At 59.7% G+C, this 27,977-nt stretch overlaps 2 protein-coding genes across 12 annotated transcripts in view; one reads left to right on the plus strand and one right to left on the minus strand.

Moving 5' to 3' along the window:
• Positions 1-2,271: 2,271 nt before the first annotated feature.
• The window catches only part of ZNF638 (zinc finger protein 638), a 46,627-nt gene continuing 20,921 nt past the window's right edge, over positions 2,272-27,977 (minus strand). For 3 of the 4 annotated variants that reach the window (XM_048941707.1, XM_048941706.1, XM_048941709.1), the window contains exons 7-25: positions 25,578-25,724; positions 23,217-23,348; positions 22,892-22,950; positions 22,673-22,725; positions 21,966-22,037; positions 21,591-21,770; positions 21,433-21,504; positions 21,109-21,161; positions 18,420-18,551; positions 18,150-18,278; positions 15,944-15,985; positions 14,647-14,787; positions 14,220-14,345; positions 12,640-12,689; positions 10,076-11,330; positions 8,801-8,866; positions 4,054-4,960; positions 3,206-3,324; positions 2,273-2,464 (exon numbers count right to left, since the gene is read on the minus strand). In XM_048941707.1, the coding sequence (XP_048797664.1) occupies positions 2,402-2,464; positions 3,206-3,324; positions 4,054-4,960; positions 8,801-8,866; positions 10,076-11,330; positions 12,640-12,689; positions 14,220-14,345; positions 14,647-14,787; positions 15,944-15,985; positions 18,150-18,278; positions 18,420-18,551; positions 21,109-21,161; positions 21,433-21,504; positions 21,591-21,770; positions 21,966-22,037; positions 22,673-22,725; positions 22,892-22,950; positions 23,217-23,348; positions 25,578-25,724 (3,798 nt within the window). In that variant the 3' untranslated portion in view covers positions 2,273-2,401. Of the gene's footprint in view, positions 2,465-3,205; positions 3,325-4,053; positions 4,961-8,800; positions 8,867-10,075; positions 11,331-12,639; positions 12,690-14,219; positions 14,346-14,646; positions 14,788-15,943; positions 15,986-18,149; positions 18,279-18,419; positions 18,552-21,108; positions 21,162-21,432; positions 21,505-21,590; positions 21,771-21,965; positions 22,038-22,672; positions 22,726-22,891; positions 22,951-23,216; positions 23,349-25,577; positions 25,725-27,977 lie in introns of all 4 variants that reach the window. The other variant, XM_048941708.1, reaches the window with a different exon arrangement.
• On the plus strand, positions 4,968-6,818 carry LOC125691844 (uncharacterized protein DDB_G0290685-like). Of its 8 annotated transcripts, none has more exons than XM_048941748.1 (3): positions 4,968-5,102; positions 5,171-5,268; positions 5,914-6,675. In XM_048941748.1, exons 1-3 carry the CDS (start codon positions 5,027-5,029, stop codon positions 6,673-6,675), a joined length of 936 nt encoding a protein of 311 aa, XP_048797705.1. In that variant the 5' UTR covers positions 4,968-5,026. The 8 variants fall into 8 exon arrangements, with proteins under 8 accessions (XP_048797705.1, XP_048797706.1, XP_048797707.1 ...); XM_048941749.1 differs by having other exon boundaries at positions 5,192-5,268; XM_048941750.1 differs by lacking the exon at positions 5,171-5,268 and adding an exon at positions 5,593-5,669.

The following is a 27,977-nucleotide window of genomic DNA, read 5'->3' on the forward strand; positions in this document are numbered from 1 at the left end:
AGACACATTGAGACCCATAGTGACACGTTGGGACCCATAGGGACACGTTGGGACCCACAGAGACACACTGGGACCCATAGAGACACGTTGGGACCCATTGGGACCCATAGAGACATGTTGGGACCCATAGAGACACATTGGGACCCATGGAGACACGTTGGGACCCATAGAGACACGTTGGGACCCATAGAGACACATTGGGACCCATGTTGGGACTCATAGAGACACATTGGGACCCATGGAGACACAGTGGGACCCATGTTGGGACCCATAGAGACACATTGGGACCCATGGAGACACGCTGGGACCCATGGAGACACGCTGGGACCCATGGAGACACGTTGGGACCCATAGAGACACGTTGGGACCCATTGGGACCCACAGAGACATGTTGGGACCCATAGAGACACATTGGGACCCATGGAGACACATTGGGACCCATGGAGACACGTTGGGACCCATGGAGACACGTTGGGACCCATGGAGACACAGTGGGACCATTGGGACCCATAGAGACACGTTGAGACCCATTGGGACCCATAGAGACACATTAGGACCCATAGAGACACATTGGGACCCATAGAGACACATTGGGACCCATTGGGGACCCATGGAGACATGTTGGGCCCCATAGAGACACGTTGGGACCCATTGGGACCCATAGAGACACAGTGGGACCCATAGAGACCCATTGGGACCCATGGAGACCCATTGGGACCCATAGAGACCCATTGGGACCCAAGGAGACACGTTGGGACCCAAGGAGACACGCTGGGACCCATTGGGACCCACAGACTCCCCCCCTCCCTGTCCCATTGCTCCTCCCCTCACTGCACAGCCGTTCCTTCGCACATTGCTGCACAACTTCCTATGCTCAGTTCCCGGCCGTTTCCCCTCCTCCTGTCTCCACTCCCCACTGATCAGAGCCCATCCTCTCCATGCTGCCCCACACCTCAGATACTCACAGCCCTGGCTCAGCTCCCCTCTCAGCCTCCTTCCCTCCATGCTGCACAGCCCCAGCTCACCCAGCTTTCTCCATAGCACAGATGCTCCATGCCGCTCTCCATCTTGCTGCCCTGCGCTGGACTCTTCCAACAGCTCCTCATCCTTTTTGTGCAGTGCAGCCCAGAGCTGCATGCAGTGCAGATGAGGCCTGGCTCAGCACCGACCCCCGGGGCGCCGCTGGCTGCCAGCTGCACTCGGCTCCGTTCAGCTCCACTCTCCGGCCCCACATCAGCTCCTCATGCAGCCCAGTGTTCACCCCGGCCAAGGGCTGCCGGCTCCTGCAGTGCGAGTCGGTGCCCAAGGCCTTGCCAGGTGCAGGCAGACATCAGCAGCCTTTCCCCCACCGACCAGAGGTCTGTGGAGCAGCACCTGCCCTTGGTGAACCCATTAAGGCTGGCCTTCACCCCCCCGCTCGCCTTCCCTGCTCCGAGCTCAGGCTGACGGCCTGCAGCTCCCCAGCTCCCCCTTACAACCCTTCCTGGAGGTGGGAGCGAGCCTCCGGCCTGCTGGCACCTCACCAGTCAGCATGGAGAGCCAACAGAAGGCAGCAAACGGCTGTGGGCTCTGGCAGCTGCCTCGGTGCTCCGGTGGATCTCAGCCGGCCCCACGGCTGTGGCAGCTCCATGTTGGAGCAGAAATGACGAGCCGAAGCCCCATGGCTGCACGGCCCCAGAGCATCGGGTTCCAACCCCCCCCAGGGTGATGGGCCACTCCATGATGCTCCAAGGGGGGCCTGAAGGGAACCAGAGCCCCCCCCAGCAGCTGGGGGAGGTGCAGGCAGGCAGAAGGGACCCCCCCTCCTTCCCCCCATCCAAGGTGAGCTGAAGACCCACAGCACAGCATGGGAAACTTGGCCACGATGCCATGGATCACCCAGAGCACTGCAGGGCCCCCCAGAGGCAATGGGGCGCTCCAGGAGGTGGGGGTCAAAAGAGAAACCAGAGACCCCCCCCCTGCCTCTCAACAGGCAGGGCATAAGGGATCCCCTCCCCCCCCCCTGGGTGGGGGTCCCAAGAGAAAACAGAGACCCCCCCCCTCTTAACAGGCAGGGCATAAAGGACCCCCCCCCCCCAAGGTGATGCGTGGAGGGCACCCAACCAACACCAGGAGCCCAGGTTGGGGGGCAGGGGGAGGCACAGCACACACGAAGCCCTGGGGGCTGTACAAGGAGGGTGTTTATGGCAGGTGAGCGGAGGGGAGGGGGGGGGGAGCAGCCCCCCAGCACCCCGATGCTTTGGGACACAAACCAAAGCCCCCTACCCACCCCCCCCCCCCAACGGGTGTCTCAGTCTGGCTCTGTGCAACACCAACGGATCGCAGCCGGGCCCCACGCTGGATGGCACGGAGGGGTGGAAGGATGGAAGGATGGAGGCTCCTCTCCTCTCCTCTCCTCCCGTCACCTCGGGCTCTGCTCAGCCCCGCTGCTCTCCTCCTCCTCCTTCTTTGTGGCCATGAACCTCTGCAGGAAGAAAGGCACAGTGAGCGGGCAGCCCAACAGATCCATGCAGCCCAACAGATCCATGCAGCCCAACAGATCCGTGCAGCCCAACAGATCCATGCAAACCCCCCCATATCTGTGCAGCCCAACAGATCCATGCAGCCCCCCAGATCCATGCAGCCCCCCAGATCCGTGCAAACCCCCCCAGATCCTTGCAGCCCCCCCAGATCTGTGCAGCCCCCCCAAACTGTGCAGCCCCCCAGATCCGTGCAGCTCCCCATATCTGTGCAGCCCCCCAGATCCGTGCAGCCCCCCAAGATCCATGCAGCCCCCCCAGATCCATGCAAACCCCCCCCAGATCCATGCAGCCCCCCCCAGATCCCTGCAGCCCCCCTGATTTGTGCAGCCCCCCCACCCAGATCCATGCAGCACCCCCGATCAGTGCAGCCCCCCCAGATCCCTGCAGCCCCCCAGATCTGTGCTGCCCCCCAGATCCATGCAGCCCCCCCAGATCCGTGCAGCCCCCCAGATCCATGCAAACCCCCCATATCTGTGCAGCCCCCCCATATCTGTGCAGCCCCCCCACCCAGATCCATGCAAACCCCCCCAGATCATTGCAGCCCCCCCCAGATCTGTGCAGCCCCTCCAGATCCATGCAGCCCCCCCCCAGATCCGTGCAGCCCCCCATATCTGTGCAGCCCCCCCCCCCCCAGATCCATGCAGCCCCCCAGATCCATGCAGCCCCCCCGGCCCACAGCCCACCTCTGCGTTCTGCTGGTGCAGCGCCGTGCGGCAGTGATTCTTCACTGAGGTCTCATCTGAGTAGAACAGGGAGCAGATTTGGCAGAAGAAGCCGGCCTTGGGGAGGAGGTAATCCAGACCTGAGAAGGATGGCAGTGAGCTGAGGGCCGTCCCGGCCTTTGGGATGCAGGAAACAGCACTTGTGGGCACCCACAGCCTCAATGGGGGACCTGTTTAGAACCCTAGAATGGCCTGGGTTGCACAGGAGCACAGCTCTCATCTCATTCCAAGCCCTGCTGTGTGCAGGTCACCAACCAGCAGCCCAGGCTGCCCACAGCCACATCCAGCCTGGCCTCCAATGCCTGCAGGGCTGGGGCATCACAGCCTCCTTGGGCAACCTGCTCCTCATGAAGGATGCCCTCCTATCACCCAGTCTAAATCCACCCCCTTTAAGTTTCAAGCCATTTCCCCTCCTCCTCTCACTACCTGCCCTTATGAAGTCCCTCTCCAGCTTTCCCATAGGGCCCCTTCAGGTCCTGGAAGGTCACAATACGGTCTCCTCCAAGCCCCCTCCATGCTGCACAGCCCCAGCTCCCTCCCTGTCCCCATAGCAGAGGTGCTCCAGCCCTTCTCTGGCTCCCAGCACAGCCTCCCTTCAGCCCTGCCTGCCAGCTGGGCTCAGATGTCACAGCCTGCAGCTCCCTGGGTTACCTAGAGCTCTCTTGGCTCCCTTACGCCTCCCTTCACCCTTTCCCAGCTCCATTCTGCACACAGACCCACTCTGCAGCTCTCCTCTCACCCCACACGTCTCCCTTCATCCCTTCCCCACGCACCCCATTCCTGCTCCCCATCTACCAGCACTTCCTCACCTTTTGGTTTGGAGGCAGCACTTTCTTCTTCTTCCTCTGGATGAGCAGCACCCAGAACTTCCATCTCTTCCGGCCCTGCAACAGCAACGATGTCCTCCTCTTCTGGTCCTGCACTGGTTGCTGTTTCCTCCTCTGGTCCCACAGCAGCAGCAATTTCCTCCTCGTCTTCACCTCCCTTCGGCTCTTTCCCTGTCAAAGCGCTTTCTTCCTCCTCCTCCTCATCCTCCTCCCCAACCTCGTCCACCGTCACAAAGTTCAGCTCCTCCTTCAGCCGGTTGAAATCAGCCAGGAAATCATCCTCATCCTCGTTGCCCTCATCCCACGCCGCGCCGCCGTCCTCCTCGCGGATCTCATCCACCGTCACCAAGGCGCTGGGATCATCAGGCACCTGGCACGGATCCTCAGCGCCGCCCCCCTTCTCCTCCTCCTTGCCGCTCAGCTCCGTGGGTTCGTTCAGCGGCAGCTCCTCCACCTCCCCGATTTCATCCACGGTCACCAAAGGCTCCGGTTTCGATCGCCGTCCCTCCGTAACGCCGCCGTCCGTCGATGTGTCGCCCCGCTCGCGCAGCTCATCCAAAGCCACGAGCGCCCGCTGCTCGCCACCCGCCTCCCCCGCCAGCTCGTCCTCCTCCACCACCTCGTCCACCACCAGCATCCCCAGCTGGGCCTCCTCCTCCTCCTCGCCGATCTCATCCAACATGACGAAGGACAGCCGGCCCTCGGCCAGGCGCTGCGGGGAGCTCCTGTCCTTCCTCCTCTTGGAGCTGGGCTCCCAGGCGCTCCTGGAAGCTTCCTTCCTCTTCCCCTTGGGCTCAGAGTGCTGCGTTCTCACCGGAGATTCGCTCTCCTCCATCACCTCGTCCACCGTAACGAACTCGTCCAGGTTGAAGGGGAACAGCTCTTCTTCCTGGGCAGGGGAACAGCAGGATTGAAGCGAGGGCGGCACGGCGCAGACAGCCAACGTCTGTGCTCAATGGGAGGCACCAACAGGACAAGGAGGGATGGAGGGAGAACAAGGAGGGATGGAGGGACAACAAGGAGGGATGGAGGCACAACAAGGAGGGATGGAGGGACAACAAGGAGGGATGGATCCTCATCCCATGTGGGAGGGATGGAGGGACAACAAGGAGGGATGGAGGGACAACAAGGAGGGATGGAGGGACAACAAGGAGGGATGGAGGGACAACAAGGAGGGATGGAGGGACAACAAGCAGGGCTGCATCCTCATCCCATGTAGGAGGGATGGAGACACAACAGGCAGGGCTGGATCCTCATCCCACATGGGATGGACGGAGGCACAACAAGCAGGGCTGCATCCCCATTCCAGGTGGGAGGGATGGAGAGACAACAAAAGCAGGGCTGGATCCCCATCCTACGTGGGATGGAGACACAACAATGAAGGATGGATACACAACAAGCAGGGCTGGATCCCCATCCCAGGTGGGAGGGATGGAGGGACAACAAGGAGGGATGGAGGGACAACAAGGAGGGATGGAGGCACAACAAGGAGGGATGGAGAGACAACAAGGAGGGATGGAGGGACAACAAGGAGGGATGGAGGGACAACAAGGAGGGATGGAGGGACAACAAGGAGGGATGGAGGGACAACAAGCAGGGCTGGATCCCTGTCCCAGGTGGGAGGGATGGAGAGACAACAAAAGCAGGGCTGGATCCCCATCCTACGTGGGATGGAGACACAACAATGAAGGATGGATACACAACAAGCAGGGCTGGATCCCCATCCCAGGTGGGAGGGATGGAGGGACAACAAGGAGGGATGGAGGCACAACAAGGAGGGATGGAGGCACAACAAGGAGGGATGGAGGCACAACAAGGAGGGATGGAGGCACAACAAGGAAGGATGGAGGGACAACAAGGAGGGATGGAGGGACAACAAGGAGGGATGGAGGGACAACAAGGAGGGATGGAGGCAGAACAAGGAGGGATGGAGGCACAACAAGGAGGGATGGAGGGACAACAAGCAGGGCTGGATCCCTGTACCACATGGGATGGAGACACAACAAGCAGGGCTGCATCCTCATCCCATGTGGGAGGGATGGAGGCACAACAAGGAGGGATGGAGAGACAACAAGGAGGGATGGAGGCACAACAAGGAGGGATGGAGGCACAACAAGGAGGGATGGAGGGACAACAAGGAGGGATGGAGGGAGAACAAGGAGGGATGGAGGGACAACAAGGAAGGATGGAGGCACAACAAGGAGGGATGGAGGGACAACGAGGAGGGATGGAGGGACAACAAGGAGGGATGGAGACACAACAAGGAGGGATGGAGGGACAACAAGGAGGGATGGAGGCACAACAAGGAGGGATGGAGGGAGAACAAGGAGGGATGGAGAGACAACAAGGAGGGATGGAGGGACAACAAGGAGGGATGGAGGGACAACAAGGAGGGATGGAGGGACAACAAGGAGGGATGGAGGGACAACAAGGAGGGATGGAGGCACAACAAGGAAGGATGGAGGGACAACAAGGAGGGCTGGATCCCTGTCCTACATGGGAGGGATGGAGGGAGGGATGGAGACACAACCAGCACCATCCATCAAACCAAGCAGATGCCCCCAATCTCAGCATCCCCCTGTAGGAGGTGCAGTGACCTCCTGACCGCCCTCCCTCCCACAGCCCCACGTTCCTACTTGCATTTCTTCCATGCAGGATTTGGAATTCTCTATTTCTTTGCTAAACTTTCTGTCCCTCCATCCAGTCCTGCGTTGAGTCCAACACAGGAAGCGGCAGAGCCCTGTTAGGGCAGGACTTCAAGGCCAAGGCAGAAGCACTGAGAGCTGAGCCATCAGCTCCGCGCTGTTCTTCACACCGAAACGGAGGCGGATAGAGGGAAACAGCTGAGCATGGAAGGGGAAGGTGGATGGAGCAGTTCTGATCTCCTGCACTGCAGAGCTGCTTATAAGAGCCTTCAACCTTCCTTGAATCATAGAATAGAATGACAGAATCATTCGGCTGCAGCTTGTGTCCGTTTCCCCTCGTCCTGTCTCCATGTACTGCTGAACAGAGCCTGGCCTCACCACCATGCCTGCACACCTCAGATATTCACAGCCCTGGATCAGCTCCCCTCTCAGCCTTCTTTTCTCCATGCTGAACAGACCCATAGAGACACACTGGGACCCATAGAGACACACTGGGACCATAGAGACACGTTGGGACCCATAGAGACACAGTGGGACCCATAGAGACACATTGGGACCCATTGGGACCCATTGGGACCCAGAGACATGCTGAGACCCATAGAGACACATTGGGACCCATAGAGACACAGTGGGACCCATAGAGACACATTGGGACCCATAGAGACACATTGGGACCCATTGGGACCCATTGGGACCCATAGAGACATGTTGGGACCCATTGGGACCCATTGGGACCCATAGAGACACGTTGGGACCCATAGAGACACATTGGGACACATTGGGACCCATAGAGACACATTGGGACCCATAGAGACACTGGGACCCATTGGGACCCATAGAGACACGTTGGGACCCATAGAGACACGTTGGGACCCACAGAGACACGTTGGGACCCATAGAGACACATTGGGACCCATAGAGACACGTTGGGACCATAGAGACACACTGGGACCCATAGAGACATGTTGGGACCCAGAGACACGTTGGGACCCATTGGGACACGTTGAGACCCACAGAGACACGTTGGGACCCATAGAGACACGTTGAGACCCATTGGGACCCATAGAGACACACTGGGACCCATAGAGACACGTTGGGACCCATTGGGACCCATAGAGACACGTTGAGACCCATAGAGACACATTGAGACCCATAGAGACACAGTGGGACCCATAGAGACACAGTGGGACCCATAGAGACCCATTGGGACCCATAGAGACACGTTGGGACCCATAGAGACCCATAGAGACCCATAGAGACACGTTGGGACCCACAGAGACACGTTGAGACCCATAGAGACACATTGGGACCCATAGAGACACGTTGAGACCCATAGAGACATGTTGGGACCATAGAGACACGTTGGGACCCATAGAGACACGTTGGGACCCATTGGGACCCATAGAGACACATTCGGATCCATAGAGACACGTTGGGACCCATAGAGACCCGTCGGGATCCATAGAGACACGTTGGGACCCATAGAGACCCGTTGGGACCCATAGAGACACACATCTCTCCATAGCAGAGATGCTCCAGGCCGCTCTCCATCTTGCTGCCCTGCGCTGGACTCTTCCCAACAGCTCCCCGTCCTTTTTAGAACCATGGAATCACACAGGTTGTTACAGAGCTCCAAGCTCCCCCAGTCCAACCGTTCCCCCATGGCCAACAGCTCCCACTGAAGCCCGGCCCTCAGCACAGCACCCAGCCTTGCCTTCAACACCCCCAGGCTCGCTGCCTCCCCCACCTCCCTGGGCATCCATTGCAGTGCTGCCCACCTTGCTGACCAGCAATTCTTCCTCACGCCCAGCCTCAATCTCCCCTGCCGCAGCTTGAAGCCGTTCCCTCTGCTCCTATCGCTGATGGCACGAGAGCAGAGGCCGCCCCCCAGCTCCCTGCAGCAGCCATAGAGAGCAGTGAGCTCTGCCCTCAGCTCCTCTTCTCACACTGAACATTCCCAGCTCCTTCAGCCTCTCCTGATGTGCTCCAGCCACCCGCTCTTCTTGCACATCACAGATGTGAATCTCAGGTGGTGTCCAGGCTCTCAGGACCCCCAGGTGGAGTTCAGCCCCCCCAGCCCTCACCTCCTGCTTGCTGCTGCTGCTGCTGCCGCTGCTTTTGGCCGTTCTGGTGCTGCCTCCGATGGAAACCTGCAGGGCGAGAAGGGAATCCACGTGAAATCGGTGGCAATAACCACAAACCACGAGCAGGAGATAAACTTCCACATTCATTGCAAGGAAATTCCGCTGTTTGTTTCTGTTTTGCTTTTTCAAGCTGGCCAGGTTTTGCTGCTTCTGGCCACGTCCTGGCAAACGGAGCTCAGCATGCAGCCCAGCTCAGCCACAGCTCAGCCACCTCCTCCAGCAGCCCGGCTCTGCGCAGGGCTCAGCGCAGCCAACGCGGCTCACAGGAGGACGAGGATCCGCAGGCAGAACCATCAGACGACACGCGGTGCAGACCTGCACCTTCCTGCTATGAATCACAGCATCACAGAATGGCCAGGGCTGGAAGGGACCCCAAGGATCACGAAGCTCCAACCCCCTGCTGCATGCAGGGCCACCAACCTCCACGTTTAATGCTGAACCAGGCTGCCCAGGGCCCCATCCAACCTGGCCTTGAACACCTCCAAGGACGGGGCATCACAGCCTCTCTGGCAGCTGTTCCAGCCCCTCACCGCTCTCTGGGTAAAGAATTTCCCCCTGATGTCCGACCTCAATCTCCCCTCCCTCAATTTCAAGCCATTTCCCCTCATTCTACACACATCAACCCTTTCACAGAGTTGATTCCCCTCCCCTCTGCAGGCTCCCTTTAGGTATTGAAAGGCTGCACTGAGGTCACCCTGCAGCTTCTCTCCTCCATGCTGAACAGCCCAGCTCCCTCAGCCTGTCCTCACAGTGGAGCTGCTGCAGCCCCTGCTCATCTTTGTGGCCCCTCTCCAACAGCCCCCTGTCTTTCTTGTACTGGAGGCTCCACACTTGGATGCAGTGCTGCAGATGGGGCCTCCCAGGAGCAGAGCAGAGGGGGACCATCACCTCCCTGTCCCTGCTGCCGCCCCTCTGCTGATGGAGCCCAGGATCCCATTTGCTTTCCGAGCTGCAGGAGCTGCACTGCTGCCTCATAGCAAGTTTTTCATCTATCAGGACCTCTCCACAGGGCTGCTTTCAAGGGCTGCTCCATCCAGCCTGTCCTGTTTCAAACCTGGGCCACATTTCGCCCCCGTTTTGGCTCCCATGCGACTCCAAGGCGGCCGCTGGCCCAAAGCAGAGCAAGGATGGGGAAGGGGAACGCAGCCCCACCGGCCCACGCTGCACACAAGCCAGAAGCACCCAGTCAGCCAGCAGCCCTCGTGCCCTGCTCACCTTAGTGCTGCCGTCTCTCCTCATGCTGGACGATCTGCTCTCCCCCTGCTGGGATGGCTTGGAGCCGGGCCTGGGCTCCACATGGGAGTCCTTCTCCTGCTGGGACGCATTCCTCCCATTGCCGCCCTTCGCAGAGCTGCTCGGCTGAGTCGTGCCGGCTCTGGGCTGGCCTTCCTCCTTCCACGCTGCCTTCTTCTGCCCCGCTGCTGCTCCCTGGGGCCTGGCTTTGGAGGAAGCTGCCTGCTCCTCTCCTTTGCACAGGTTTGCAGGTTTGCTTCTGTGCACCGCAGCCCCCGGCGTCAACGCATCAGGAACAGACGCCTTCAGGATGGCTTTAGGAGCGGATGAAGGCTCCTGGATGGACGAGGAGGAGTTGGACGCGGCAGCTTTGCCAGCTTCTTTTGTTTTTGCTGCCCTCGTCTCCTTGCTTTGAGGCCCTTTGCTGCAACTTCCCTTCTTTTCCTTCCCGTTCCTACCGGCGTTTTCCACCGCAGCCCCAACCTCAGCCTCGCACCGCTCGCGTTTCTTCTCCACCTCTGCTGCACCCTTCAGCCTGCAGCCCTGCTCCCCAGCAGCCCCTTCTGCTCTCACCTCCACGTCCATTCCGGCCCCATCTCCAGCCATCATCCCCCCCGCTGCCGCCCCATCCTCAGGCTCAGGATTCAGCCCTGCTGTCGGAGCCCCCTGCTTTTCACGGTCCGTTTGCTCATCAACGCTTGTCTTTTTGCCACAAGGGCCCATCTGGGCAGGCCCAGCAGCAGGCACTGCTTTGGGGTCGGCCCCCGACGTCCTCCCTGCTGCCAGCGGTGCAGCAGCCCTGCCTGCTTCTGCTCCTGGCTGCTCCAGCCCTGCAGCTCCCAGCTCCTCTCCCTTCTGCACCATGGATCCGACTGCGTGCACAGGGAGCTTTGAGGCAGCGCCGTCTGCAATCACCTCCTCTTTCCCCATGCTGGGAGGAGGCAGCAGCTTCTCTTCTGCCTTCACTGCGGGTAACTGGGCCCCAGCTGCTCCCATGGGTGCACCAGTGAGTTCAGCCCCTGCCTCCCCGCTGCTTTGTTCTGCCAGCCCTGCACCAGGATCCCTCTGTGCTCCTTCAGGATGTGGCTCCGAAGGCTCCGTCTTCACCGCTGGCAGCTCATCCTCCACAGCAGGGATGGAGTCGGGTTCTTTCTTCACGGCGCTGGGCTCCACTGCGGGATGAGCAGCTGCCGTCTGCACGGCTCCCGATCCCTCTGTGGATTTCTTCAAGCCAGAGCTGAATGCAAACGAACAAACAGGAAAAAACAACACAGAAGTGATCAAACTATGGGGAGAAACCCCCAGTTAGCAGTAAGTCCTGGTGAGCCGCGTCCTGCCGCGTTTGGAAGTCGCACCGAGGGGTGTTAAAGCAAATAAAACACGGAGGAAGATGGCTGGTCAGTTCTATGTGAGCCCTGCAGCCAAACCAAACCAAACCCTGCAGCCAAACCAAACCAAACCCTGCAGCCAAACCAAACCCTGCAGCCAAACCAAACCCTGCAGCCAAACCAAACCCTGCAGCCAAACCCTGCAGCCAAACCCTTTCCATGTCCCCACGACTCGGAGCCCCCAGGCCGCTCTCACACCCTGTGCCCCATCTCTGTGCTGCTCTGCACCCATCCAGCAGCTCGAGGCCCTGCTGCAGGCCCAGCTACAGCCAACAACCTGCTGCTGTTGATTCGGCAGCTCAGAGGACAGCACAAATCCTGTGCTGTTTGAGGGCTGTCTACGACTGGGTGAGCAGGCTGCAAGGTGAGGAAGGGCTGCTGATGCAGTCTGCATCAGCATGGGATGAGATGGGATGAGATGGGATGGGATGGGATGGGATGAGATGGGATGAGATGGGATGAGATGGGATGAGATGGGATGAGATGGGATGAGATGGGATGAGATGAGATGAGATGAGATGAGATGAGATGAGATGAGATGAGATGAGATGAGATGAGATGAGATGAGATGGATGCCCTGAGAGAAGCGTGGTGGGGAGAGGTGCAGGGAGAGCCCATAGAGCAGCAGTGGGGGAGCTGGGCTGCAGGCAGTGTGCAGTGTGCAGGCAGTGTCCTGTGTAATATCCTCATTGATGACCTATGAGGGCAGGGAGGGCAGCCTCATAAGTGTGCAGGTGACAGCAAGCTGGGAGGTGGTGTGGATGTGCCTCAGGGCAGGGAGGCCCTGCACCTCTCCCCTGCTTCTCACAGGGCATCCATGTCATCTCATGTCATCTCATGTCATCTCATGTCATCTCATGTCATCTCATGTCATCCCATCTCATCCCATCTCATCCCATCTCATCCCATCTCATCTAATCCCATCCCCATCCCATCTCATCTCATCTCATCTCATCCCATGTCATCCCATCCCATCCCATCCCATCCCATCCCATCCCATCCCATCTCATCCCATCTCATCCCATCTCATCTCATCTCATCTCATCTCATCCCATGTCATCCCATCCCATCCCATCCCATCCCATCCCATCTCATCCCATCCCATCCCATCCCATCCCATCCAGGCCATTCAGGACAACCACCACCTGCAAAGCTCACCTTCCTCTGCTCGCCTCCTCCTTCTTCACTTCTTTTTTCACAGCTTCAGGCTGAAAAGTAAAAGTCAAAGTAAAAACCAGCGCAGTGGAGCAGCCACAGCCCCAGCCCTCGCTGCTCCACAACCCAGAGCGCAGGAGGTGCTGCTGAACATAGAAACATAGAGAATCACGCAGGTTGTTACAGAGCTCCAAGCTCCCCCAGTCCAACCGTTCCCCCATGGCCAACAGCTCCCACTGAAGCCCGGCCCTCAGCACAGCACCCAGCCTTGCCTTCAACACCCCCAGGCTCGCTGCCTCCCCCACCTCCCTGGGCATCCATTGCAGTGCTGCCCACCTTGCTGACCAGCAATTCTTCCTCACGCCCAGCCTCAATCTCCCCTGCCGCAGCTTGAAGCCGTTCCCTCTGCTCCTATCGCTGATGGCACCAGAGCAGAGGCCGCCCCCCAGCTCCCTGCAGCAGCCATAGAGAGCAGTGAGCTCTGCCCTCAGCTCCTCTTCTCACACTGAACATTCCCAGCTCCTTCAGCCTCTCCTCAGCCCTGTGCTCCAGACCCCTCACCATTTCCCTGCCCTCCTTTCAACACGTTCCAGGCCCTCCATGTCTTCCCTGCAGTGAGGGGCCCAAAACTGCACCCAGCACTCGAGGTGCGGCCTCACTGATGCCAACAGGAGCAGCACATCGCTGTGCTTTTACTGCCTCACCTTCTGAGGTGGCTCTGGGCAGAAGATGGGCTTTCAAACTTGCTGCCTCTGTTTCCTGCCATGCAGAGCTAGCTAAAACAAATAGCTTTGGAAAGCATACCAGTACCCAGCACAGCTCTGCAGCCGCCTGCTTGTAGCACAAGGCTGAGTGATGGTGAGAAAAGCACTGAGATTTCTTTCCTAACAGCGTTCTGCAGGCTGTGCCACTGCCTGCTGAGCTCCAACCACACAGATGGGCATCACAGCACGGCCTGGGTTGCACAGGAGCACAGCTCTCATCTCATCCAAGCCCTGCTGTGTGCAGGTCACCAACCAGCAGCCCAGGCTGCCCAGAGCCACATCCAGCCTGGCCTCCAATGCCTGCAGGGCTGGGGCATCACAGCCTCCTTGGGCAGCCTGTAACAGTGCATCACTGCCCTGTGTGTGAAATAAAGCATCACTGCTGTGTTTACAGAGAGAAATTCATTCATTGGAGGAACTGAACCACAGGCGATGCTGACAGAGCAACCGAGCCTTGAAGCCAAGGGAGCAAACGTAGCCAAACTGCTGGAAGACAAATCAAGCAGCAGCGCAGCTCCTCCATTCCTTGCAGCCATTGCTCCCTTTCTAAGCTGCATGAAGGAGGTGCTTTCCTGCTCTCTTCCCCTCTCCCCTCATCCTTCCTTAAGGAATATTGCATCGATCAAAGAGACCCAACAAATGTTTGTGGAACAGAGACAGGCAGGCAGCCAAGCCTGCAGCGCTGCGTCCTTAACAGGGGCTCTGACCCAGCTCCCCCATCATCCCACAAATGCTTGGTGCCAAACCAACCACAGACTGCTGGTAGGGCAAAGGCTGCTCTGTGCCACCATAAGGTCATAAGGAGAGAAGGCAGCTTACGTCGGCCTGCTGCCGGCCGGGGGACAGGGCGCAGGTCAGCGTGTGCTCCCCCATGGTGTACGAGTACTGGTTGAGGAAGCAGAACATGGACCTGGCAGCCTTGGGACTCTCCAGCTGCAGGATTGCCTGGAACAAAGGAAGCCGGCTTCAAATGGAGCTCTTTGCTCTTATTCCTGTAGTGCAGGGCAAGCTGAAGGGCATGGCTGTGAAAATCAGTCAGCAATGCAGCCTGCACTCGCACTGCAGACCCATCACCTCCTCACCCTGCGACCCGCAGAGCTTTGCAGCTCTATCGTGAAATATCTGAGCAATAAAAGAAGCAGCCAGCAGCCATGATGACCTTCCTGCATCCGTCATCAGCCAAGCATTGCTGGCACCCCGTGTTTTTGCTGTGTGGTGCTGCTGCAGGGCACAGAGAAGCGCTCACCTTGTTCCTGTTCTTCAGCACAACGTAGTGATCGACCTTCCCGAAGCGCAGCCCCACACAAACCACCTCGAATTCTCTGTACCCTTCCTCTGGTAAGTTGCCCAGGTGCACAAAGTGCTGCTGCAGCGTCTCAGCGTTCACCTAAAGGCCAGGGAAGGGCTGCCTCAACCTCAGCACTGCTGCAGGGCCAGGAGAGGAGGGCAGCGTGGAAAGCATCCATCGCTCAGCACTACAGCCAGCGTTTGCCCCTTCAGTTGGCCCATGGAAGCACACAGAAATGTTTCATTCCACAGCAGTCTGAGACATGTGGGCCAGCTCCCATTTTAGCCTGCAGGAAGCTGAGTTTCCCCCAGGGCTCGGGGCTGGGGCCCATCCTGTGTAATATCCTCATTGATGACCTATGAGGGCAGCCTCATAAGTGTGCAGGTGACAGCGAGCTGGGAGGTGGCGTGGATGTGCGTGAGGGCAGGGAGGCCCTGCACAGGGATGTGGATCAGCTGCAGCACTGGGCCGAGGTGAACGGGATGAGGTTCAACAAGGCCAGGTGCCGAGTCCTGTTTTGGGCACAGCAACCCCATGCAGCGCCGTGGGCTGGGGATGAGCGGCTGTGAGTGTGGAGAGCAAAGGGAGCTGGGGCTGTTGGTTGGTGCTGGGCTGAAGGCGAGCCCACAGGGCGCCCAGGTGGCCAAGAGGGCCAGCGGCAGCCTGGGCTGCATGAGGAATGGGCAGCAGAGCAGGGAGGGGAGCATCCCCTGCACTCAGCTGTGGGGAGGCCGCACCTCGAGGGCTGGCTTCAGTTTGGGGCTCCTGAGTGCAGGAAAGATGTTGAGGCCCTGCAGCGTGCAGAGAAGGGCAGCGAAATGGGGAGGGGTGCGGAGCACAGGGCTGCTGAGGAGCTGAGGGAGCTGGGAGGGTGGAGGGGGAGAAGAGGAGCTCAGGGGAGACCTGGCTGCACTCTGCCACCTCCTGAAGGGAGGCCGTGATGTCAAAGGGCCTGGCCTCTTGTCCCATGCAAATAGTAGGAGCTGAGGAAACGGCCAGCAGTTGTAGCAGAGGAGCTTTGGGTCGGACAGGAGGCAGAACTGCTTCTCTCAGGGCTCAGGCCCTGCAATGGCTGCCCAGGAGGTGGGGGAGGCGCCTGGCTGAGGAGCTGCGTGCTGTGCTTTGGTGCTGGTGCTGCTGATAGCAATGGGACGGGGGTTGGACTGCGTGATTTATGGGTGGCTTCCAAGCTCGTGGTTCTATGATCCTATGATCCTATGAATGCAGCTTTACAGCTGGACTGGCAGCAGCTCACCTTAGGGTCGGAGTCTTTGATGATGGCAGTGAATATCGCTTCCTGGAAGGGGAGGATGGAAAAGCTGTAAGGTTTGAACTGCAAAACACAGCTTCAGCAGCAGCAGGCAGCAGCCACACAGCGTGATGTTAATGCCACCTGCCTGCTTAATTAATAGCATGAGCATAACGTGCATCTGTGACACCTATCAGTTGTGTTCATATCAGGACATGGGCACCAAAAAGACACTGAACAGCGCCCAGCACCCGGCACCCAGCACCCAGCACCCAGCACCCAGCACCCAGCACCCAGCACCCAGCACCCAGCACCCAGCACCCAGCACCCAGCGCCCCAGCACCCAGCACCCGGCACCCAGCACCCGGCACCCATCATCCAGCACCCAGCACCCAGCACCCAGCGCCCAGCACCCAGCGCCCCAGCGCCCAGCACCCAGCACCCGGCACCCATCATCCAGCACCCAGCACCCGGCACCCGGCTCCCGGCACCCAGCACCCAGCGCCCAGCACCCAGCGCCCCAGCACCCCAGCACCCCAGCACCCCAGCACCCAGCACCCAGCACCCAGCACCCAGCACCCATCATCCAGCACCCATCATCCAGCACCCATCATCCAGCACCCAGCATCCCGGCACCCAGCATCCCGGCACCCAGCATCCCAGCACCCAGCATCCAGCACCCAGCGCCCAGCACCCAGCACCCAGCACCCGGCACCCTGCACCTCAGCACCCAGCATCCCAGCACCCAGCACCAGGCACCCAGCACCCGGCATCCAGCGCCCAGCAACCAGCGCCCAGCAACCAGCGCCCAGCAACCAGCACCCGGCACCCCAGCACCCCAGCACCCCAGCACCCAGCACCCAGCACCCAGCACCCAGCACCCAGCGCCCATCATCCAGCACCTGGCACCTGGCGCCCAGCACCCAGCACCCAGCATCCCGGCACCCAGCACCCAGCACCCAGCATCCAGCACCCAGCACCCCAGCACCCAGCACCCAGCACCCGGCACCCAGCACCCAGCACCCGGCACCCAGCACCCAGCACCCAGCACCCAGCATCCAGCACCCAGCACCCAGCGCCCAGCGCCCAGCGCCCAGCATCCCAGCTTCCAGCACCCAGCACCCGGCACCCAGCACCCAGCACCCCAGCACCCGGCACCCGGCACCCAGCACCCAGCATCCCAGCACCCAGAACCAGGCACCCAGCACCCGGCATCCAGCGCCCAGCAACCAGCGCCCAGCACCCAGCACCCGGCACCCCAGCACCCCAGCACCCCAGCACCCCAGCACCCAGCACCCAGCACCCATCATCCAGCACCCATCATCCAGCACCCATCATCCAGCACCCAGCACCCATCATCCAGCACCCAGCACCCAGCACCCGGCATCCAGCACCCAGCACCCAGCACCCGGCACCCAGCATCCAGCGTCCAGCACCCAGCACCCAGCATCCAGCACCTGGCACCCGGCACCCGGCACCCGGCACCCAGCGCCCAGCACCCAGCACCCGGCGCCCAGCACCTGGCGCCCAGCACCCAGCGCCCAGCACCTGGCACCCAGCACCCATCATCCAGCGCCCAGCGCCCAGCACCCAGTGCCCAGCGCCCAGCGCCCAGTGCCCATCATCCAGCATCCAGCACCCAGCACCCAGCACCCAGCATCCAGCATCCAGCATCCAGCATCCAGCACCAGCACCCAGCATCCAGCACCCAGCACCCACCACCCAGCACCCAGCACCCAGCACCCAGCATCCCGGCACCCAGCATCCCGGCACCCAGCATCCCGGCACCCAGCACCCGGCACCCGGCACCCAGCATCCCAGCACCCAGCACCCAGCACCCCAGCGCCCGGCACCCAGCACCCCAGCGCCCGGCACCCAACAGCCGGCGCCCGGCACCCAGCACCCAGCACTCAGCATCCCAGCACCCAGCACCCCAGCGCCCAGCGCCCAGCACCCAGCACCCAGCACCCGGCACCCAGCACCCGGCACCCATCATCCAGCACCCATCATCCAGCACCCATCATCCAGCACCCATCATCCAGCACCCAGCACCCATCATCCAGCACCCCAGCACCCAGCATCCCAGCACCCGGCACCCAGCACCCGTCATCCGGCACCCAGCACCCACCACCCATCATCCAGCACCCAGCGCCCCACATCCAGCACCCATCATCCAGCACCCAACATCCAGCACCCACCACCCACCACCTACTTCATCTTTCACACTGCTGTGCTGCGGCGCCACAGCGATGCTCAGCTGGTTCCCATCCAGCGTCATGGGGAAGCAGCTGTAGAACTTCACCATGGATTCTGCCGACCTTCTGCTGATTTCAAGATACGCCTTTGCAAAGGAAGGGAGCAGCGCCGTGAGCAGGGGCTGCCTTGAACAGAGCCGCCTCAAAGCCCCACCGCTGGCCACATTGCGTGCACTAAAGGTGCATTTGCTGCCGGTCAGGAGGGCGCCCCCAGCTGAGCTCCATACCTTCTTATGGGACGACACAATTAACACATCTCTCAGGCCTCCAAACGGCTTGGTCAGGTTGGAAACTTCCTCCACTGAATATCCTTTGTCAGGCAGGTTGGAAACCACAACCACGCACACGTCATCAGCATCCTGCAAGCAAAGGGAAGCAGCGCTGCTGGATGCCCGGCTGGAAGCTGCTGGGAGACCGAGGGCAAGGATCACAGCACGGCCTGGGTTGCAAAGGAGCACAGCGCTCATCCAGCTCCAAACTGCTGGGTGCAGGTCGCCAAGCAGCAGCACAGGCTGCCCAGAGCCACATCCAGCCTGGTTTTGAATGCCTGCAGGGATGGGGCATCACAGCCTCGCTGGGAAAGGGCAGGCATCAGCAGGAAGAAACTGGTGTGGCCTGAGTAAGTGTGCAGGTGACAGCGAGCTGGGAGGTGGCGTGGATGTGCGTGAGGGCAGGGAGGCCCTGCACAGGGATGTGGATCAGCTGCAGCACTGGGCCGAGGTGAACGGGATGAGGTTCAACAAGGCCAGGTGCCGAGTCCTGTTTTGGGCACAGCAACCCCATGCAGCGCCGTGGGCTGGGGATGAGCGGCTGTGAGTGTGGAGAGCAAAGGGAGCTGGGGCTGTTGGTTGGTGCTGGGCTGAAGGCGAGCCCACAGGGCGCCCAGGTGGCCAAGAGGGCCGGCGGCAGCCTGGGCTGCATGAGGAATGGGCAGCAGAGCAGGGAGGGGAGCATCCCCTGCACTCAGCTGTGGGGAGGCCGCACCTCGAGGGCTGGCTTCAGTTTGGGGCTCCTCAGTGCAGGAAAGATGTTGAGGCCCTGCAGCGTGCAGAGAAGGGCAGCGAAATGGGGAGGGGTGCGGAGCACAGGGCTGCTGAGGAGCTGAGGGAGCTGGGAGGGTGGAGGGGGAGAAGAGGAGCTCAGGGGAGACCTGGCTGCACTCTGCCACCTCCTGAAGGGAGGCCGTGATGTCAAAGGGCCTGGCCTCTTGTCCCATGCAAATAGTAGGAGCTGAGGAAACGGCCAGGAGTTGTAGCAGAGGAGCTTTGGGTCGGACAGGAGGCAGAACTGCTTCTCTCAGGGCTCAGGCCCTGCAATGGCTGCCCAGGAGGTGGGGGAGGCGCCTGGCTGAGGAGCTGCGTGCTGTGCTTTGGTGCTGGTGCTGCTGATAGCAATGGGACGGGGGTTGGACTGGATGCTCTTGCAGCTCGTTTCCAACCTCGGGATGCTGTGCAAGCTGCCCTTCGTCACCAGAGATCAGCAGCGCATCTCAAGCAGAGGTGTGCAGGCAGCAGATGAGCAGGGAAGGGCCCCTCACTGCAGGGAAGACATGGAGGGCCTGGAACGTGTTGAAAGGAGGGCAGGGAAATGGTGAGGGGTCTGGAGCACAGGGCTGAGGAGAGGCTGAAGGAGCTGGGAATGTTCAGTGTGAGAAGAGGAGCTGAGGGCAGAGCTCACTGCTCTCTATGGCTGCTGCAGGGAGCTGGGGGGCGGCCTCTGCTCTGGTGCCATCAGCGATAGGAGCAGAGGGAACGGCTTCAAGCTGCGGCAGGGGAGATTGAGGCTGGGCGTGAGGAAGAATTGCTGGTCAGCAAGGTGGGCAGCACTGCAATGGATGCCCAGGGAGGTGGGGGAGGCAGCGAGCCTGGGGGTGTTGAAGGCAAGGCTGGGTGCTGTGCTGAGGGCCGGGGTTCAGTGGGAGCTGTTGGCCATGGGGGAACGGTTGGACTGGGGGAGCTTGGAGCTCTGTAACAACCGGCGTGATTCCATGGTTCTCTATGGTTCTATGAGCTGTGCGACCGGCTGTAGGAACGGCTTGGGCAGGGGGTTGGACTCCATGAGCTCTGCAGCTCCCTTCCAACCCCTGCCATTCTGTGGGATTCTGTGTCTCTATGGGTCCCAGCGTGTCTCTATGGGTCCCAATGGGTCCCAATGTGTCTCTATGGGTCCCAACATGTCTCTATGGGTCCCAATGGGTCTCTATGGGTCCCAATGGGTCCCAACGTGTCTCTATGGGTCCCAACGTGTTTCTATGGGTCCCAATGGGTCCCAACGTGTCTCTATGGGTCTCAATGTGTCTCTGGGTCCCAATGTGTCTCTATGGATCCGAATGTCTCTCTATGGGTCCCAATGGCTCCCAACATGTCACTATGGGTCCCAACGTGTCTCTATGGGTCCCAATGGATCCCAACGTGTCTCTAGGGATCCCAGTGTGTCTCTAGGCGTCCCAACATGTCTCTATGGGTCCCTATGGGTCTCAATGTGTCTCTATGGGTCCCAACGTGTCTCTATGGGTCCCTATGGGTCCCAATGGGTCCCTATGGGTCCCAGCGTGTCTCTATGGGTCCCTATGGGTCTCAATGTGTCTCTATGGGTCCCAACGTGTCTCTGTGGGTCCCAACGTGTCTCTAGGGGTCCCAGTGTTTCTCTATGGGTCCCAATGTGTCTCTATGGGTCCCTATGGGTCTCAGTGTGTCTCTATGGGTCCCAATGGGTCTCTGTGGGTCCCAATATGTCTCTATGGGTCCCAGTGTTTCTCTATGGGTCCCAATGTGTCTCTGTGGGTCCCAACATGTCTCTATGGGTCCCAACGTGTCTCTATGGATCCCAATGGATCAGAGCTTGGAGCTCTGTAACAACCTGCGTGATTCCATGGTTCTATGAAGCAGCCCCAGGCCGAAGCCCCATGGCACTGACCTTGCTGCCCAGCTCCGCTGCTTCTTCGCTCTTCACCATCACTTCAGAAGCTCCTATTTGACAAAACAAACGGGAGAGGGGCGTCACTTCAGCAGCTGTGCACAGCTCTGCAGCTGCAGCAGAGCCTGAAGGACGTCTGGTGTCATCCTTAACATTTCATCACTGCTGTTGTGGGGAAAAGCAAGAGAGCCACGTGCAAGAGCTCTCAGGAAGAACAGCCTTAAGGCAGAGCAGAGAAACCCCTCCAAGTTGTGCCGGTTTGAATTCACCACAGCAGAGATTTGGGGTAGAAAAGAGGAAGCACCGCGTCAGTTTGCAGCTCACCTCCATCACGTAAAGCTTCCTTCTGCCCATCCGAGCCCACGGGCGCCGCCTGCAGCACCCAGGCGGCTTTGTCTACAAAAGCAGAGCAAAATGAAACCCCAAGATATCCCAGCATTGCAGTTGAGCGAGCAGGAGCCCAGCTCTAACAGCAGGATTACCCGGTAAGGGCGCAGCATTGCCCGCTGCTTTGCACTGAGCCCCTCCTGCCTTCGTTGGCTCTGTGACGCCGTCGTCCCCTCCTGCGGCGCCGCTCGGCTCGGCCGGCTCTCCTTCCCCAGCTGCCGTCCCGCTTTCTGGTGAGCTCTGAAGCTCTTTGGATTCACTTTCTTCCGATGGAGCTGGAAGGAAGAGGCAGATAGAAAGGGTTCTTCAGTTCCATGTGCTGCACAGAGCAGAGCTGAGCTGTGAGCCCGGCGCTGGAGATGCCCTGCTGCAAACCCCCACTCGCTGCTGCACAGTTGGAGATGCGCACAGGAGGAGCCCCCACGGCCAGCATCCCCCCCTCCAGCGCCCTGCGTGGTCTCCTGTCTCACCTGCAGTATCTGAAGTCTTCCCAGGTTTGCTCTCTGTGGTCCCCAGGGGCTTCTTGCTTTTCTCCTTTTTGCCTAGGTGGAACATCCAGCCATGGGTCAGCATGAATGCTTTACCTCTCATCTCATCCATTGGTGAACATTCAAACCAGAAAAGGCACAGAGAAGAGCTCCATCTGCAGCAGCCACGACCAAAAAGCACCAAAACAGAGCCTGCATGGCAACCGACAGCGGCCACGAAGGAAAGCCAGAAGCGCAGCAGCTTTGGTGCTCAGCTGAACTCAGCTCCTGCTGACCAAACTGCTGCAGAAGCTTTGCTTCCTCCTCCTTGCAGGACCGTGAAGTCGGTTATGGAGGATGAAGTGCTGCAGGCAGACAAGCAGTGAGAGCCGCAGAGTGCAGGCACAGATCACAGCATCACAGAACTGCAGGGGTTGGAAGGGAGCTCCAGAGATCATGGAGTCCAACCCCGCTGCCAAAGCAGTTCCCTACAGCAGGTCATCAAATCCTGATCCGTTCCTGCATCTCCTGTTGGTGCCTTTTGAGGCTTGGAGCCTCAAGGCAGGGTTCCACCCCAGGAAGGCACTGGGACGGAGCCCCAGCACGGCTCTCAGTGCTGCAAAGAGGCACTCATACAAAACCAGGGAGATGGGAACCCATTGAGGAGGCAAAGCAGGGCGATGACAGACGAGAGGTGGACAAAACCTCACCTGCAACCATTCGTGAGGTCTTGGTGGCGGCGGTGGAGGTGGTTGGGTGCTTCCTATTAAGAGCAAAAGATAAGGAACACTGAGTTTCAAATACAGGTGATGAAGGCGAGCAGCTGAACGTGTTCCCAAAGCAGCAAATCTCAACAAGGAAAGGAATCCGTTTGGTTTGCAGCGGCTCTAAGGAGCGGGGACACGGCTGGAGGGAAGCGCAGGGCTCACCTGGTGCTTGGGGCCACTTTCTTGGTGATGCGAGGCTTCTTTCTGATGCTTGTTTTGGCCTAGAGGAGGCAGGAGGAGGAACATCAGTGCCCCATGCACACAGCTTGCTCCTCTGACTGTTAAACTACAGCAGCTGGCAATTCAGCTGAGAAAAACATCAAGCTGCAATTGGGATTTGCAAGAGGGGCTTCCTGCCCATCTCAGCCCGCTGTGGGTACGAAGGAACGTGAAACACAAGTGCTAAAATCACTGTTTTCCTGGTGCAGGTCAGTTTGTGGATGGGAATAGCAAGGCAAGCACACGCAGCGCTCAGCAGCGCCGTTACCTGGCTGGGAGACGCTTTGGGCTTCTCTGCCACGCTGATCTTCACCTGCTTCCCGTTCACCAGCACCGGCACGGTCTCACCGTATTTCACAGCTGCTATCACCGCCTCCTTGTAGTTCATCTCCAAGTAGGCCTGAAACAAAGGCGCCTTCAGCCTCCAGTGCTGCAGCTCTGTGAGGAACCCGCTCACAACAGCCCCCATTCCTCCCTGTGTTCAATGCTGCATCAAGCAGCCCAGCAGCGCACAGCAATGCAGCGCACGGCCCAGCCAAGCCGTGACCACATGCCCTGCTTCTGACTGTCTGCAAGGAACCACAGCATCACAGGGTTGGAAATGATCTATAGATCATGCAGTCCAACCCCCCTGCCATTGCTATCAGCACCACCAGCACCAAAGCACAGCACGCCTCCCCCATTGGGACCCATAGAGACACGTTGGGACTCATAGAGACACATTGGGACCCACAGAGACACGTTGGGACCCATAGAGACCCATTGGGACCAATAGAGACACGTTGGGACCCATAGAGACACGTTGGGACCCATAGAGAAACGTTGGGACCCATAGAGAAACACTGGGACCCATAGAGAAACACTGGGACCCATAGGTACACGTTGGGACCCATAGAGACACATTGGGAGCCATAGAGACACAGTGGGAGCCATAGAGACACAGAATCCCACAGAATGGCAGGGGTTGGAAGGGAGCTGCAGAGCTCATGGAGTCCAACCCCCTGCCCAAGCCGTTCCTACAGCCGGTCGCACAGCTCATAGAACCATAGAGAACCATGGAATCACGCAGGTTGTTACAGAGCTCCAAGCTCCCCCAGTCCAACCGTTCCCCCATGGCCAACAGCTCCCACTGAACCCCGGCCCTCAGCACAGCACCCAGCCTTGCCTTCAACACCCCCAGGCTCGCTGCCTCCCCCACCTCCCTGGGCATCCATTGCAGTGCTGCCCACCTTGCTGACCAGCAATTCTTCCTCACGCCCAGCCTCAATCTCCCCTGCCGCAGCTTGAAGCCGTTCCCTCTGCTCCTATCGCTGATGGCACGAGAGCAGAGGCCGCCCCCCAGCTCCCTGCAGCAGCCATAGAGAGCAGTGAGCTCTGCCCTCAGCTCCTCTTCTCACACTGAACATTCCCAGCTCCTTCAGCCTCTCCTCAGCCCTGTGCTCCAGACCCCTCACCATTTCCCTGCCCTCCTTTCAACACGTTCCAGGCCCTCCATGTCTTCCCTGCAGTGAGGGGCCCTTCCCTGCTCATCTGCTGCCTGCACACCTCTGGTTGAGATGCGCTGCTGATCTCTGGTGACGAAGGGCAGCTTGCACAGCATCCCGAGGTTGGAAACGAGCTGCAAGAGCATCCAGTCCAACCCCCGTCCCATTGCTATCAGCAGCACCAGCACCAAAGCACAGCACGCAGCTCCTCAGCCAGGCGCCTCCCCCACCTCCTGGGCAGCCATTGCAGGGCCTGAGCACTGAGAGAAGCAGTTCTGCCTCCTGTCCGACCCAAACCTCCCCTGCTACAACTGCTGGCCGTTTCCTCAGCTCCTACTATTTGCATGGGACAAGAGGCCAGGCCCTTTGACATCACGGCCTCCCTTCAGGAGGTGGCAGAGTGCAGCCAGGTCTCCCCTGAGCTCCTCTTCTCCCCCTCCACCCTCCCAGCTCCCTCAGCTCCTCAGCAGCCCTGTGCTCCGCACCCCTCCCCATTTCGCTGCCCTTCTCTGCACGCTGCAGGGCCTCAACATCTTTCCTGCACTCAGGAGCCCCAAACTGAAGCCAGCCCTCGAGGTGCGGCCTCCCCACAGCTGAGTGCAGGGGATGCTCCCCTCCCTGCTCTGCTGCCCATTCCTCATGCAGCCCAGGCTGCCGCTGGCCCTCTTGGCCACCTGGGCGCCCTGTGGGCTCCTGTTCAGCCCAGCACCAACCAACAGCCCCAGCTCCCTTTGCTCTCCACACTCACAGCCGCTCATCCCCAGCCCACGGCGCTGCATGGGGTTGCTGTGCCCAAAACAGGACTCGGCACCTGGCCTTGTTGAACCTCATCCCGTTCACCTCGGCCCAGTGCTGCAGCTGATCCACATCCCTGTGCAGGGCCTCCCTGCCCTCACGCACATCCACGCCACCTCCCAGCTCGCTGTCACCTGCACACTTATGAGGCTGCCCTCATAGGTCATCAATGAGGATATTACACAGGATGGGCCCCAGCCCCGAGCCCTGGGGGAAACTCAGCTTCCTGCAGGCTAAAATGGGAGCTGGCCCACATGTCTCAGACTGCTCTGAGCTGCTGTGCCCAAGGATGAGCAGAGGATCAACACAGAGGTGCTCAGTGTCCGCCCGTCCCATCGGAGGGAACTGACCTTGTTCCTGGAGCGCAGCACGATCAGGTCGCTGACTTTGCCGAAGGGCTGCACGATCTTTTTGATGTCCTGGTCTGAGAAGCCATCGTCCGGTAAGTTGGAGATCTGAAGGACCGTCCCACAGTTCAGCAGCTCCTCTCTCAACAGCTGCACGTTAAAGACAAAGCCACACATCAGCACCTTCCACATCTATTCCAACAAGAGGCAGGACTCGGCCTGTCACAGAGCTTGCTGAGCCCAAAGCAGACAGAGCAACCAGAAGGGAGCTCATTCAGCTGCCGAAATGCAGGGACAGCAGCACCGCAGGGTGAGGAGCAGCACAGCCCCACAGCCCTCCTTTCAATGCCATCTCCCGGCATCACAGGCCAGGAACTACCAGGAACAGCAGAGGAGGATGTCACAGCATCACAGCATCACAGGATTGTAGGGGTTGGAAGGGAGCTGCAGAGCTCATGGAGTCCAACCCCCTGCCAAAGCAGGTTTTCCCTACAGCAGGTCGCACAGCTCAGCATCCAGGCAGGTCTTGAACATCTCCAGAGCAGGAGACTCCACCACCTCCATGGGCAGCCTGCTGCAATGAACAGTGGGACCATAGAGACACGTTGGGACCCATAGAGACACATGGGGACCCATAGGGACTCATAGAGACACATTGGGACCCATAGGGACCCCTAGAGACACATTGGGACCCCTAGAGACACGTTGGGACCCATAGAGACACGTTGAGACCCACAGAGACCCATTGGGACCCATAGGGACCCATAGAGACACATTGGGACCCCCAGAGACACGTTGGGACCCCTAGAGACACATTGGGACCCACAGAGACACATTGGGACCCATAGAGACACATTGGGACCCATAGGGACCCATAGAGACATGTTGGGACGCCTAGAGACACACTGGGATCCATTGGGACCCACAGAGACACATTGGGACCCATAGAGACACGTTGGGACCCATAGTGACATGTTGGGAGCCATTGGGACCCATAGAGAGACATTCGGATCCATAGAGACACATTGGGACCCAGAGACATGTTGAGACCCATAGAGACACGTTGGGACCCATTGGGACCCATAGAGACCCATTGGGACCCATAGAGACACACTGGGACCCGTTGGGACCCATAGAGACACGTTGGGACCCATAGAGACACATTGGGACCCATAGAGACACATTGGGACCCATAGAGACACGCTGGGACCCATAGAGACACGTTGGGACCCATAGAGACACGCTGGGAGCCATTGGGACCCATAGAGACATGTTGGGACCCATAGAGACCCATTGGGACCCATAGGGACCCACAGAGACATGTTGGGACCCATAGAGACCCATTGGGACCCATAGAGACCCATAGAGACACGTTGGGACCCCTAGAGACACATTGGGACCCATTGGGACCCATAGAGACATGTTGGGACCCATAGAGGCACAGAATCCCACAGAATGGCAGGGGTTGGAATGGAGCTGCAGAGCTCATGGAGTCCAACCCCCTGCCCAAGCCGTTCGTACAGCCGGTCGCACAGCTCATAGAACCATAGAGAACCATGGAATCACGCAGGTTGTTACAGAGCTCCAAGCTCCCCCAGTCCAACCGTTCCCCCATGGCCAACAGCTCCCACTGAACCCCGGCCCTCAGCACAGCACCCAGCCTTGCCTTCAACACCCCCAGGCTCGCTGCCTCCCCCACCTCCCTGGGCATCCATTGCAGTGCTGCCCACCTTGCTGACCAGCAATTCTTCCTCACGCCCAGCCTCAATCTCCCCTGCCGCAGCTTGAAGCCGTTCCCTCTGCTCCTATCGCTGATGGCACCAGAGCAGAGGCCGCCCCCCAGCTCCCTGCAGCAGCCATAGAGAGCAGTGAGCTCTGCCCTCAGCTCCTCTTCTCACACTGAACATTCCCAGCTCCTTCAGCCTCTCCTCAGCCCTGTGCTCCAGACCCCTCACCATTTCCCTGCCCTCCTTTAACACGTTCCAGGCCCTCCATGTCTTCCCTGCAGTGAGGGGCCCAAAACTGCACCCAGCCCTCGAGGTGCGGCCTCACAGAGCTGCACACAGGGATGGATGCTCAGCTCCCTGCTCTGCTGGCAGCGCTGTTTCTGATGCAGGCCAGGCTGCCTTTGCCCTTCCTGGCCACACTGCTGGTCCCGTTCAGCCCAGCATCCATCCACACCCCCAGCCCCATTTCCTCTATGCCGTCCTCCACCCCCATGCCTGCAGCGTCGCCTGGGGTCATTGCAGCCCAAGCGCAGGACCCGGCATTTGGCCTTGTTGCACCTCAGCCCATGGGCTTCAGCCCAGCTCTGCAGCCTGTCCTGTTTTGTGCTGAGAGCCCAGAACTGGACGCCGTGCTGCAGATGAGGCCTCACAGGGCAGAGCAGAGGGGAAGGATCAC

The sequence above is a fragment of the Lagopus muta genome, chromosome 4 (assembly GCF_023343835.1).
Source record: "Lagopus muta isolate bLagMut1 chromosome 4, bLagMut1 primary, whole genome shotgun sequence".
Classification (NCBI taxonomy): Eukaryota; Metazoa; Chordata; class Aves; order Galliformes; family Phasianidae; genus Lagopus; species Lagopus muta.